The sequence below is a fragment of the Chiloscyllium punctatum genome, chromosome 25 (genome assembly GCF_047496795.1).
Source record: "Chiloscyllium punctatum isolate Juve2018m chromosome 25, sChiPun1.3, whole genome shotgun sequence".
NCBI classification, from domain to species: Eukaryota; Metazoa; Chordata; class Chondrichthyes; order Orectolobiformes; family Hemiscylliidae; genus Chiloscyllium; species Chiloscyllium punctatum.
The window spans coordinates 37439557-37454378 of record NC_092763.1 but is presented as its reverse complement, the minus strand read 5'-3'; the positions used below and the strand labels follow the sequence as shown (position 1 = coordinate 37454378).

Genomic DNA, 14822 nt, shown 5'->3' with positions numbered 1-14822 from the left:
TTGCTTTTATTTTTGGCTTTCACTGAGATGCTTTTGATGCTGTTTTAAAAGTTTTCAGATTTTATGTACATAAATTGTGTCACTACTTACCCTCAGCAATTTCTGTTTTCGTCAATAGTGCTCCTCACACTTGATCAAGTTACCTATTCTATTTACATCCTGATATATTTTTGGGTTAAGTACTGTATGTTATTAATTCCAAGGTGAACCCATTTAAAAAGGCACCAAAGGAATATAGAAAGGTAAAACTTTAGATTGTTCACTGAGATTGAGCCATACCTGTGTACAAAATGTAGAAATGCTCCATTCTTTATCCTCTTCATCCTTTGCCTTAGTCATCACAGGTGACACCACAAAAAGAGGAAGAAGGATGGTATTTAAAGTCAGTGTATTACAGGTTAATGCTGTGCAGATATTTCTTTGCTAAAGCAAACGTAAGAGTACTAATTACTATAATTTTTCACAAAATGAAAGAAGGGAGTATCAAAAAAATAAACCTTGATGCTACTGTGTATGGAAATATACATCTAGCACGTGATTGTCAATCAGACTTTTAACAGATTGACTCAAATTCTGCAATGATAAATTACATCTGATCAGGTTGGCAATCATACAAAACAAATGTGAGCAAAAATATTTAATTACCCATGAACTAAGGCTACTACGGTTTCCTTAAACAGCCAAAACAAATCAACAGATCAAAAAGACCTCATTAAATAAAATTAAGCTGAACTAATGAATTAGGCATCAATTGAAAGTGACGAGGGCTGCTGATAGACTGTGTAATAATAAAGAGGCCAAGCAGGGCGTGTGGTTAGAATCTCCCTTACATGTTTTAAATACAACTTGTCCCTTTTAAAAGCGAGCTGATGAACTCATCATACAGAAGTTGCTGGTAACTGTGAAGGACATGGCTACAAGAAGATATACGCTAATGCAAAAGCAGATCAGAGGGAAGCCTCCTGAATTTCCATTGAGGCACTGAGGTGTTAAGACAAGAAATGTAAAGGAAGTCATGTTTCTGAAGAGGGCAGTGAGCGCTCAATGTAAATCTTCAGAAAGCAGACCAATTCATGGAATCTACTGAAATTATCTGCAGCATTAATCAAAAATGTCGCTTTTCTTTGAAGGCTTGGACAATGCAACCTCATAATAAAAACAAAATGACTTTTCCACAAAAGGAGGTCTTTCAGCCGATCCGACCCATGCTAGATCTCTGCCAGATTAATTCAATCCCTCGCCCTTGTAGTCCAGAAAGCTTATTCTCTTCAGATGTCTCTACAATCTCTTTTGCATGCACATCCACAGTTCCCTCTGTTTCTGCACTTCCCTTTGAGTTGTATTCTTAGCAGGTGGGATATCCTGCCCTAGGTTCTTGTTTCTGAAGGCCTGCAATAGGAATGTTAATTACCTGATTGGGGAAGGCCTGCCAAATTTCAAGCGAAAGGAGGTAATATACATCACTTGTAGCGCTCCAGCTGGTACCTGAGGCCCCTTCACCTCCATAAAATTTCCCTAAAGAATCTGGTCTTGAAGGGTGAATGTAAAGTGTTTTCATATTGTCAAATTTTATCATTAGGTGCTGTTTATAGATTTGTTTTAATGCAGTGATTCATCAAACCAATTTGTCTCTTAAAGATAATTTGGGCTTTTCACTGACCAGCCTTTTTCATTTCAAAGTATAAATGTGACATATTTTCTGGAATATAAACTGGGAAAATTAAAGTTTGGGCACTGATTTTATAACTTCCTTTTTATTTTATCCTAGTTAAAATCAGGCAAATTAACCATCTTAGTAATTCAACTGGTCATTTAACATTTGTGACAATTTGTGTAGTAGTGGAGTTTGATTATGAGCATAGGTTGGAACAGCATGGTGGCTCAGTAGTTAGCACTACTGCCTCATAGTGCCAGGGACCCAGGTTTGATTCCAGCCTTGGGCGCCTGTTTGTGTGGAGTTTGCACATTCTCCTCGTGTGTGCGGGTTTCCTCCCACAATCCAAAGATGTGCAGGTTAGGTGAATTGCTCAGTGTGCAGGTTAGGTGAATTGCTCAGGGGTAAATATAGGGTAGGGGAATGGGTCTGGGTGGGTTACCCTTCAGGGTGTGGACTTAATGGGCCAAAGAGCCTGTTTCCACACTGTAGGGATTCCAATTCTAATTCACAATTCTCTCATCAGAGCATAACAAGAGCTTATCGAGGTGGGTAGGAATGTGGATTTATGGTTACAATCAGATCAGACATGATTTAATGAATGGCGTAGCAGGCTCAAGGAACTGAATGGCCTTTATTTGGTCACTGTTCCTTATTTATATGGTGCATATTTGTTCACATCTAGTACAGTGCTTTTTTCAATAGAAAAAGCAGCAAAGTATAGTTAAAATCATGTCAACTGTCCAATGGAGAAAAGCACAACATAGATATAGATGTGAGTTTGGATTCAACCCAAGAGTCCCCAAATCATCTGTGAAAATTAACTCACAGGGGCAACCAACTGGAAAAAAAGATGCGCCTTTAAATAGTAGGAAATAGCAAAGATCTGCGACTGAACACACAGGGTGCTACCCTTCTTTATTTGCTGCTTATAGTTTCACTACTGACCTCTTCACTAGCAAGGGGGGAGAGAAACAACTTGTGCTTGCAGAAATGGCTCACAGTTAGAAAGGTCAGTGCTGCACTTAAGGAATTACTGTAGAAACGGAGGAATGAGGAGACCATGAGTGGTATTTGGAGGGTGAGGTGGGGGGTAGGGATGTAAGAGGGAGGCTGCAGATGGTGACAGGTGGAATAGGAAGCTGGAAAATATGTCATGAGACAGAAGGCAGCTACAGGGAGCTTTTGGGAGGAGTGGGGAGGGAGGTTTCAAGGTTTGGGTGCAGAGAAGGAGGTTGCAAAGGAAAGAGGACAGTATTTAATCTGCCTGCACAGGAATACTCATCTAACTGGAATCCAATAAAAATTTAAATCGCTGAGGTAATGAAATCCTTGTAAATAAGTGTGTGGAATGTCTAATTTAGAGCTGCATGAGGTCAAATGTTACTATACTTTGGGGGGGGGGGGGGGGGTAGTAGCAATTTGTCAGCTGTTGAATATAAATCTGAGATCTGAGATGCAGTAAATAAGGTTGTAGCTACTAGGTTAAAATGCTCCAGTTTTGTGCATAAATGATAACTTCAAGAAGGCCTTTGATAAGGTGCCGCAAAGAAAGCTCCTGAGTAAGACAGGGGCCCATGGTGTCAGAAGCAAGGTGCTAGCATGGATAGAAGCTTGGCTGTCTGGCAGAAAGCAGACAGTGGGGATAATACAACATGGCACCTGAGACAAGTGATGCTCCACAAGGCTCAAATATTGGGACCACAACATTTCATTTTATACATTAACAATCTCAATGAAGGAACTGAGGGTATTCTGGCTAGATTTGCAGACGATACAAAGATAGATGGAGGGACAGGTAGCATTGAAGAGATGAGGAAGCTGCAGAAGGATTTAGACAGGTTAGGAGAGTGGGCAAAGAAGCGGCAGATGGGTTACGTGTGAGAAAGTGTGGAGGTCATGCATTTTGGTAGGAAGAATATTGGCATGGACTACTTTCTAAATTGGGAGAAAATTTAAAGTGTCAGTGCAGAGACTTGAGAGTTCTGGTCCAGGATTCTCTCAAGATAAACTTTCAGGTTGAGTCAGTAGTTGGGAAAATAAATTTAATGATGGCATTTATTTTGAGAGGACTTGAATATAAAAGCAGTGATATACTTCTGAGGCTCCACAAGGCTCTAATGAGCCCACATCTGAATTATTGTATGCAGTTTTGTCTCCATATCTCAGGAAGGATGTACTGGCCCTGGAACATGTTCAGAGGTGGTTCACAAGAATGGTCCCAGGAATGAAAAGCTTAACATATGAGGAACATTTGAGGACTCTGGGTTTGTACTTGATGGAGTTTAGAAGGATTGGTGGGGGGAGGTATCTAATTGAAACACTGGTTCCATTGGCAGGAGAGACTAGGACCCCAGGCATAGTCTTAGAGTAAAGGAAATACCTTTTAGATTGGAGATAAGGAGAAACGTCTTCAGTCACAAAGTGGTGAATCTATGGAATTCATTGCCACAGAAGACTGTGGAAGCCAGGTCATCGAGTATATTTAAGACTGAGATAGATAGGTTCATGGGTACCAAGGGGATCAAAGGTTATGGGGAGAAAACAGGAAAATGGAGTTGAGAAACTTATCAGCCACGATTGAACGGCGAAGCAGACTTGATAGGCTGGATGGCCTAATTTTTGCTCCTATGTCTTATGGTCTTGTAACAAGGCAATATTTTTGACATCATTGCAGAAGATATGTTTAGGATAAAAGCTTTTCATTTGCAGAAACGTATATCAATTATTTTGGAAAAAAAACTTCTGTTAATTTATACTTGTTACCTTATGCCAATTTAAATATTGTGGTGTATTGAAAATTAATGCTTTTATTGTGTAACATGGCTTCAAGTTTAATGTTTTTATCTTTGTTGAGATACTGATGAATTGTTCTCATTCTGTCCACATATCCCAAATGCCAACACAAATACATAAGGTGCTGCGACTCCATGGTAGCACACCAGATAACTCAGTTAGTGGGAATGAAACAGAAGCCCCTAAAATCCAAAATATTGTCCCCAAAAATCAAAATATAGTCCTTAATAAAGTCTCAAGATGAGTCCTCAAGAAAGAAAAATTATTTTGACCTTGGTTGTAAGCTGTCATTTTATTAAACTCAGATTTAAATTGCTCTGGCTGATAGAAGAATTGCAATTTCGACATTTGAAAAATATCTAACCATCACTTTGAAACTAAAATGAGCATCCTTCCCAGAATAAAGTCTATTGTTTATATAACTGTGGCAATTACCCATGCTTCACTGAATTTCAAATGTGAATGGTTTCAGAACCCATGTGTTCCATTCATCTGAGAATGAAAGTCAGTATTTGATGTGGTTTCTGCTTTGTTGACACGAGCTGTTAAGATGGTGCATGGAAGGTAAATAAGGGTGTGAAGGTGACAATGGAATGACATGAAGGTGTGTGGGGGCCTGCTGAAGAAACCAAGAGTTGAAGATGGAGAATGAAATGGCCCTAATGCGCTTCCTTATCCACATTTCTCTCCTACTGTTACATGACTCACAAACTGCTCTGCTAACCTGACCCCAGTGTAAAAACACAAATGGTCCATGATATCATACATGCAATCATATGCATGCAGTCAGTTATGCAATCGGGAGCCATTTAAGTGCATAAGTCGAGTGTTTCCAATCTTAAAGGAAGATTTGGTCCCTTGCATCTAAGAACACATGCCCAGTTCTGTCTTGTTTTGATCCAGATCTTGGTATGGCCATCATATCATATACTCATATGGTTATCTGAGACTGCAGCTCCCTAACCTTATTTAGAGTGCTTCATGTGTTGATAAAAATATATTGTAAACCTTATTTAGACTTGGTGCTCTGGACTTAGATCTGGCTGGGTTCTGAACTGGAACCATCATCATCACCAGTGTTCTGAAGCATATACTTGTTGGAAAATCAGACGTACTGAAGGGACTCCTGCATTATAAGCAATAAATATTATAAACAAGGACAGGACTTATACAATTAAACGCAGGGCCCTGAGTAATGTTGTAGAACTGAGGGACGTAGGGAGTCAGGCACATAATTCTTTGAGATTTGCGTCGCATGTAGACAGACTGGTTAAGAAGGCGTTTAGCACGCTTGTCTCAATCGCTTAGACATTTGAGTATAGGAGTTGGAACATCATGTGAGGTTGTACAGGATGCTGGTGAGGCCTCTTCTGGAGTACTGTGTACAGTTTTGGTCTCTGTGCTATAGGAAGGACAATATTAAATTGGAGAGGGTTCAGAAAAGATTTATCAGGATGTTGTCAGGAATGGAGGGTTTGAGTTATAAACATAGCCTGTGACTTCATTAGAGCACTGGAGGTTAAAGGGTAACCTTGTAGAAGTTTATAAAATCATAAGGTGCGTAGATAAGTTGAATAGCAAGGGTTTCTTTCCCTAGGATGGAAGAGTTCAAAACTAGTGGGCATATTTTTTAAGGTGAGAGGAGAAAGATTTAAAAAGAACATGAGGAGGAACTTTTACTTTTACACAGACAGTGGTTCACATGTGGAATGAAATGACAGAGGAAAAGGTGGATGCAGGTACAGTTACAACATTTAAAATACATTTGGAAAGGTACATGCACAGGAAAAGTTTGGAGAGATATGGGCCAAATGCAGGCAAATGGGACTAGTTTGGTTTGGGAACATGGTTGGTCTAGACTAATTTAACTGAAGAGTCTGTTTCCATGTTGTATGACTCTATAATTTTGTCATCTGTCCAGTCCATTTTGACTGATGACATTCCTCTCTGCTTGCATTCTCTTAAGTTGGAGCGACCACAATTAGAAAGGTGCCATTCATGTAGCTCTCAGCCTTGTGAATGTAAAGCTGGCATTGTCGCAGCGGACCCATCGGTCTGCTCTCTCATCAGAGAGGCATGACTTATAGTAGTTTGACCTGAGGGTCACCATGCCTCATGCGAGGGGAAGAGATTGGGTGAGGAGAATCTTTTATAGTATCCTCAAGCAGCGGGACAACTGAACCCGAGCTGGTGGCAGTGCTCTATGTCACAAATCAGCCAACCAACCAACTGAGCTAACTGAACCGGACACCAGTTGTTCAAGCCCAAATCCATAGTTTAAGCTCCTACAGCTATTGGCACTTCCAGCATGAGAAGTGTCCTGAAATTCCCACATAAAACGAATGTACCAGTGGATAGATTTCCAGAGGACATTTCTTACATACTGCAACATCAATCATTTACAAAGCATAAATCAACTCCCAAATCTGCAGCCCCTATAAATCAGGACCCCTGCTAAACATTCAGATTCTCCTCTTAGATTAACCATCAGCACTTCCATGCTAAAACTAAACTGGCCACCATTGGCATACATGATGTAAAATTTGTAGATGGCTGCATCGTCATTGCAGCTGCACTTGATTTGCAAGCCACTCTCAATCTGTTCAATATTTCATACAAAAATCTTGCCCATGAATGTTGCCAAAATGAAATTCTTTTATCAACTCACAACTGATCAAACATTACGCCTGCCTTTCATGGTGAAGGAGAGACTCTGACATGTCCCAAAATTTGACAATCCCCTCTCTTAAATGATTATATCATTGAGGAATCGTGATTTGGAGGTGCCAGTGTTGGACCGGGGTGGACAAAGTTAAAAATCACACAAGACCAGGTCATAGTCCAATAGGTTTATTTGAAAACACTAGCTTTCGAAGCACTGCTTACTCATCAGGTGGATCACCTGATGAAGAAGCATCGCTTTGAAAGCTAGTGCTTCCAAATAAACCTGTTGGACTATAAGCTGGTGTTGTGTGATTTTTAACTTTATCATTGAGGAGGAGATCCAACACTGCATCATCTGCACCAGCTCAGCCTTCTACTGAGTGTTTGACAGCAAAGCCAATAAAAGTTCTGGCTTACAGAGTAGTTGTCATCTTCATAGTCCTGCAATGTAGTGGAAACTGTACTGTACATCAGTGATGCAAGACAGAAATTCTGTCAACAAAGCCTCTGCTGCATCATTCGGATTCCTTGGGAATACCATTGAAGAAATGTGTCTTCTTGAAGCCAGCTCCTTACGTATTAAGGGAAAACTCCAGCAAAATCAATTTTGATGGAATGGACAGAGTGACCAGATGGTCAAAAAGGGTTTCCCCTGCCAGCTCCTGTTTTCTCAACTCTGCATTAGATAATTTTCCAAGGAAGGACAAAAAAAATGCTTCAGAGACACGTCCTTTGAAGCATGCCAGCATTGACATGGATGACTGTGAGGAGCTTACTGCCAAATTTCAACTTGGTAATTATTTGTGAATCAAGTTGCATCATACTTTGAGTCACAGCATCTGACTCATGATGTAGAACAGTGCCACATAAAGAAAGAAGAGAAAGCAAATCCTGCACTCTAGCTCCTACTATTTTGTTGGGACAAACTTCCACATATGACTACATGGGTCAGAATCGCTGTGTTCTGTCACATGAGAAGCTATAACAGAAAACTCTGGACTTCAAGCAGACATTGTCCTCAAATTAAGGGACAGCCAACATCAACATCACGTTTCAGATGGTCTCATGGTTCAAACATATTGGGCCTGCAAAAGTGCAGGCCGCTAACCATATCTGTCAGGTGTGCTCCTCTTCACCTCTTAAGGAAATGGATGAGTATTTCAGTATGAAGTCCTTGAAATAGTGGAAATGGGCACACAGTCATATTTTCCATCTAAGGTGAACACATACCTGTTCATAGATTGGAAATTTTTATTCACAAAAATTCGTGGAACATCTTCTGTTACTCTAATAGGAATAAACAAGGAAAGTCAGCCAGTTCTAAAAAATCACAAAGGCCTATCATTTGGGATGTTAGCACCTATCAGGGAGAAAATGCATTGGTTGACAAAGCAAGCACGTAGAACCGACTTTGTGCAGCTGGATAGCAACCTGGAAGGAAGGTGAAAAAGTTTAAGGCTGGTGATTTAGGCATTCATGGGCAAAATATGACCTCCTGGTTCAGAAGGCAGCAGGGGCTGCTGCAAGAGAGTGCATAAAGGAGCAGCAGCTTGCTTGACGAAGCACAACCTCTTGATGTAGTCTTCCTCAGAAATGTAAAAGAACTGATTCTCGGTCCATGGATCCTCTGGACTGGCTACGGCTTTCTAAGAGGTTGCTTTACTTGCTGTCTACCAACAGGCCCACTTATTAATCATCCCAATTGTTGAGGGTACTGTTCCTGTTGCTCTTCTATGAACTATTCCTTCATTCAAAGGAAAAATGCAATTCTAGTCCCAATGATAAATGGTGAGTTAGCGCAACTAAGGGTAAAAAAAAATTACAAAGAAGTAATTTCCAATTTGCAGGATGGGAATGATGATGGGGACACAGTTGAGGAGAATAGAAACCAAGAATTAATGTTATATTGATTTCTCCTGAGATCCTCTAGTTGTACGTTACATGCCTTTAAGATCTAACATACGATAATAACGTGCAAGTGATTTTATCTCAGAATTTCTTAAGTTACACTGCAATCTTTAAGAGTAGAAAGTAACAAAGAGATAACTAATAAATACATCAAGTAGTTTAGGAGCATCAGTAAAAATTGAAGCCATCATTTGATTATCAATGCCAATTCACAAATACCTTACTATAATGTTAAAAAGAAACTGTAGACATATTTAAAAATTCTTTGTGCAGTGTGTGTCACAAAACACAAAGGAAGTCAGGGTTTCTGTGGCAATATGCACTTATTACTTGTTACAACAAATTATTTGTTTTAGTCTGAAGCAATTGATAATGATGGTAGAGGCTCCAACTCTCTTTCCATCAGGTGGCTGACCAAGAATCAGTCATGTTAGCAACATTTGCCATTGTAAGAGTTAGAAGCATTTACAATTGATAATTAATTCATTTGGCCATTACATGAATCCAGCTTCCTTGGCTACCATCTCCGAGGGAAGTACCATAATCTGGAGTTCATGACTCAAAGGCAGAGACAATATCCAATGTGCATCAAGACCTCCCAACATTCTTTGTACCAATGCATTATTTTATGATATCAACATTTCAAAGTTATCTTCGCAGATTGAATCTAACATATTACTAAATGAAATTAAGGACAGAGACTGTTGCTGCACCTTATCCATCATTCGACGATCTGCAATGTCAGTTTCTGATCCTAAATGTTCATATAAAGAGTTTCTGAAAAGTGTTTTCTGTAGATTGGATGTAGAAGCAGTCAGCTTTTCAAAACTTTCCTGAATTCCTGAAAATCACAGCACACAATTTTTAAAAAAAAATTATCACGGATTTTACATTAAATGTTCACCCCTAATTCCTGCTGCAAGACAGGAATAATTGCGCATGCCTTGTGCTTACCACCCACTGTTTTTGCTGTAGTCCCATTGTTCATCTCCATTAGCTGACCCCACAATGTTCATTTTCCTTGTTGCCTCCCACTAGCCTCCTGTCCCAAGACATTGTCAATATTACATGAGCCTTCATCACATCTCTCCCGATACATCGTTATGCTCCAACCCCTACAGAAGACCATAAGGATATAGAAGCAGAAATTAGCCATTCAGCCCATCATGTCTGCTGTGGCATTCAATGATATTATAGCTGATCTGATAATCTTCAACCCCATTTTCCAGCTTTATTCCCATAACCTTCATTCCTTTACGGATTAGAAATCTGTCCATTTTAGCCTTGGATATACTTAATGATCCAGCCTCGACACCCCTCTGCAAATATTGCAAAATCTTGTCTTATCCACTGATATACTGGTCTCCCCCATCATTAAGGATGGCAATATCTGTGAAACCTCCTTCTCCTGCCATTTATTCTATAGACCACCACCACAGAGTAGATGTGGCAGGACAGCAGCTTTGATTTCATCAGCTAATTGTGACATTGCTTATCTCTGTCTGTTGCATACTGTTAAGGCTGTGTGGAATGAGGCTTAAGTTGCTAGGTCTGTTCTAAATCTATTCCATTTAACACAATAGTATTGCCAACAAGTATAACAAACGGTATCGACCAATGTGAGGACAAGATATTGGGTGGAAATTGTAGGGGTCTGAATAACTTGGGCTTTGACAGAATTTGTGGCATAATTAGACAGGAATTCTGACAAAGCCAATTCTGATATCAAGTTCATCCTTGTCTGTCATTTGTACTTTTCATGACTATGATAGCAGATATCGAGTGAGTGTGAGGTATCAGGAAAAGATGATGGCACCTACACCAGTGGATTGGAGAAGGTCATTCACATTCTGCCTCTACACTATCCTGTCCAGCAGGACTTCCAGTTCACTGCCCACACAATGGTATGTAGATTTCCTTTTGTCTGCCACGTCTGTGGCAAATGTCAGGAACCATGCACAGCAGCTACAGACAGACAGTTCCTGTCAGAGTGCTCAATCGACTTTCAAAGATGGCAAAGATCAAAGGGATGCTAGTAAATTTCGGTATATCCGCTGAAAGGCAACTTGTTCTGGGAAAAATATATGGTAAGATGGGGCCAGAATTGACAAGATGGATACCATAGGGGTGGGATTGAAAGTTAACAGTCGGATTTGATAAGAAATGGCGAGAAAATCGACTCGGTTTGTCAGTGGAAATTCCTCCAAAAATCTTGATGCAAACGAGCCACAAGATTCAGCCCATCATCTCTACATAAACTGTATTATGGTGACTGCTAATAATACAGCTAGAGACAGGTGCCTCTGCAACAGGTAGATTGATAAGATCAAGGTCAAGTATGTTCTTCTCTCTTGTTGGTTCCCTCACAACATACAGAATAGAGTTGAGGGGCTAAAAGGTCTACTCTTGTTGTCAAGTTCCTGGAACTGAACTATTTGAGCAGATAATTTTATAATTTGTTTTCTTGTGGACTGTCAAGCTTTGGCCACATGCTTGACAGGAAGAGGATGACCTGCATTTTTGAACCACTGCACTTCATGTGATCTTGGTACACTTATAGAGAGGGGAATTAATATTTTGGACCAAGGACGAAACAAGGTGTGCAGTCAGATGGTCCTGGTAGATTACAAATTTAGCATCATGAGAAGGCTGTTGATGAGTGGATTGCCACTTATTAAATAAGCACTTAATGACAACTACTTTCTTCACTTTGCTGATGACTGATGGTAGACTGATAGCATTGTAAATGGTCCTGAATTTTGTGAAATTATTCAAATTCCTAGTACTTTAAAAATCAATGAATGCTACTTGCGTATGTCAAGGAATTGAAGAAAATCTGCTCCAGCAGTTTAATAGATGGTTGTTGACATAACCTTAAGTGCTATCATTATGGCATTATTATATATCAGTGTTTTCTCCAACATGGCATCACAATGGAAGCTGTAAATTCCAAGTCTAATTGACAGTTCAAAGAGGTAATTAAAGAATTAGCTGTTTGGTATGGGATCCTTAATACAAATGTTTGTTTTAATACTCAGTTAAGGACTTGAGGAGATTTATTGGGTTGAATAGCCTTTATTGGATGAGAGTTCATTTCATATAGTATAGTCTGTAATAGATATTTAGAACTTTATTTCATCATTGATCCTGAGGTCTCCCATGGTTAATCTTGAGAAATTTTCCATTGAGGGCAATAAGGAGCCATGGCAGTAGGTGATGCAGGGCTATGGTTGGTATGAGTTGACATTTGTGGGCATGGAGATTTCATTTGGAGGACATGAGTTTGCATATATTGGCATGTATGGGCATGGGGAACAAGTTCAGGGAAATATAGGTTTGACATGTTTGGATGCGGGAATGTTTATGGGGTGGTTGTGGTGGGAGTTACAGGGGGTGCAAGCTTTAAGAAAGCAGCTTGGAAGATGTCAAAGAGAGCTAATGTTGACCTTTTAAACAGCTAGCCACATCACTTACAGGCACTTGTAACCACCTTCAATCTTCATCTGGGACTAGCCGGTCTAACTCCATCACTTACCTGAGCACTTGCCCCCAGTCTCCTAATAGAAATTGCACCATTTTGGACATTTTTACACCAAACCAGAAGCCGAAGTCTGGAAAATTGCCCAACTCAAGCTATCAACACTCAGGAGTGAAAATACAGCCCGCATTTCTTTTTAAATTGCTTCACAGGCAGTAAATGTCTCTGAGTCATCATTTATTTCCCATCTTTCCTGCATTTGGTTCTTCATATCACATGGACAGGCTCACAAATGTGACGGTGTGAACTTAAGGGGAAGGTTAAGATGAATTATCTATCTATCTAAAGATAGTCTCCTCCCATTTTACAATTTCTTCAACTTTTCAGAACTATTATTTTAATTTGTTTATTATATTTTAAATACCTTCATCAGACACCGTCAGATCCACAGTAAAATCTATTATGAAACACTAATTTTTGTGTGTAACATGTATTTGTCAAAAAATTCTGAAGACAAGAATCACAATGTTCTTTGGAATCAAAACTACCATTAATAAAGGAAAAAAGAGAAATGCAATCATGGCTTGGAAATTATAATTACGAACAATAACAGTTGGCTTGTGAATGACCCAAGGGGTTTACAACAAGGAACAATTACAAATAAGTGCCTACTTCAGAGAAATGGCTTTACAGGTATGGCTAAATTCGCAACTAAGTATCACAACTGCATTTTGGAATCTAGGTTAATCATAAATATAGTATTTTTTGTGTGATGTATCTTGCAGCTATATAAAAATGAGTTTTCTGTTTTGTAGTTTGTGACTCATACTTACTGAATCTCATGCCTTCTTTCGTTCCAGTTAATTTAAACTTCACCACATCAAAAAATTCTTTGGTTTGTTTTTCATAAAGTTTTCTAATGCTTCCTGAATACACCTGGAAAATGCAACAGAACTTGGGAAAAATAAATATTTGACATTTATCATTAGTAATTTCAATGCAATTTGACAGTGTTTCATAAATTTTTCTGTGTTAAAGTTACATAATGCAAACACAGAGAATGCTGCAGAAACTCAGAACATGTGGAGAGAAAAATAGAATTAAAATTTCAATTTTTACATAACTCTTCTTCAGCATTTTAATGCACATAATGTGTCCAAAGTTTAAAAGTATTGACTGTAAATTAATAATATGTGGAACAAGACATAGCTGACAATCCACACTTGCTGAGCTTCTGATTGTACTTCAATGTGGTGTTTGGCACTCAGATATACTTTTTAGCTATGTTGATTCTAGAAAGGCAGCACATTGGTTCAGTAGTTAGTACTGCTGCCTCACAGCACCAGGGATCTGAGTTTGATTCCAGCCTTGGGAGACTGTTTGTATGGCACTTGTACATTCTCCCCGTGTCTGTGTGAGTTTCTGTCAGGTGTTCAGTTTCCTCCTGCAGTCCAAAGATGTGCAGATTAAGTGGATTGGCCATTCTAAATGCAGGGTTACTGGTATGGGGTGGGCCTGGGTGTGATGCTTTCCAGAGGATTGGTGTAGACTTGATGGGCCGAAAGGCTTCTGTCTGCACTGGAGATAAAAATTCACCAGTTCCTGTGTCAAAGTCCATTCCTTCAATGGCTTCTGGTCCATAATGACCTCCAATATCATTGTTATTTTTAATGGAAATTGTATGCCCTGCTGTCTGCCTCTCATCTCGGGCCAGGCCTGCTCTTGCTCTTCATAGGAAATTTCATTCTAAACCAAATCTGCTCTTTCGGAATTTCACTTTGCTCTGAATGATCTTTTCCTTGTTTCACTTTCTGCTTCCTTTCAAAGGTGGCTAACTCTAATTATTCTTCAGAGTAACTATGTCACCATTCATTGGATAGATAAAATTGGGTCTTATAAATATTGTGTTTGTTATCTCCAAAAACAGAATTCCAAACCAGATTAATTTAAAAGAAAATATTAACCTATTTTTGAAATCAATTTGTTCAGAGATGTAATTACACACCTCTACAGCAGTTGGGACTTGAACAGCTTCCTGGTTCATGGGTAATGACTCTACCACTTCACCACAAGAGGGTCTGCAAACCAGCTTAAATGAAACACTATTTTATCTTCTGTGCCTATATCCAGAGAAATATGACTTGTTGAGCATTTGGCACAAGCTAAACCACCTGACAGCATCCAAAATATTAATTCTTCCAGAAAATGAACTTGCTCTGAATCGGAATTGTCCTCCAAGATGATTTGTATCCATATAAGATAATAATTCTAAACTTGAACAACAATAGAGGCAGGTACCATGTGCAATTAGACTATGTTTTG

At 39.3% G+C, this 14822-nt stretch overlaps 1 protein-coding gene across 1 annotated transcript in view; it reads right to left on the bottom strand.

The window, feature by feature from the left end:
• The window catches only part of LOC140495855 (exocyst complex component 1-like), a 105594-nt gene that overhangs the window by 36599 nt on the left and 54173 nt on the right, over window positions 1–14822 (bottom strand). Inside the window, exons 9-11 of the mRNA XM_072595054.1 lie at window positions 13334–13436; window positions 9736–9863; window positions 280–330 (exon numbers count right to left, since the gene is read on the bottom strand). Coding sequence (XP_072451155.1) covers window positions 280–330; window positions 9736–9863; window positions 13334–13436 — 282 coding nt within the window. The remainder of the gene's footprint in view (window positions 1–279; window positions 331–9735; window positions 9864–13333; window positions 13437–14822) is intronic.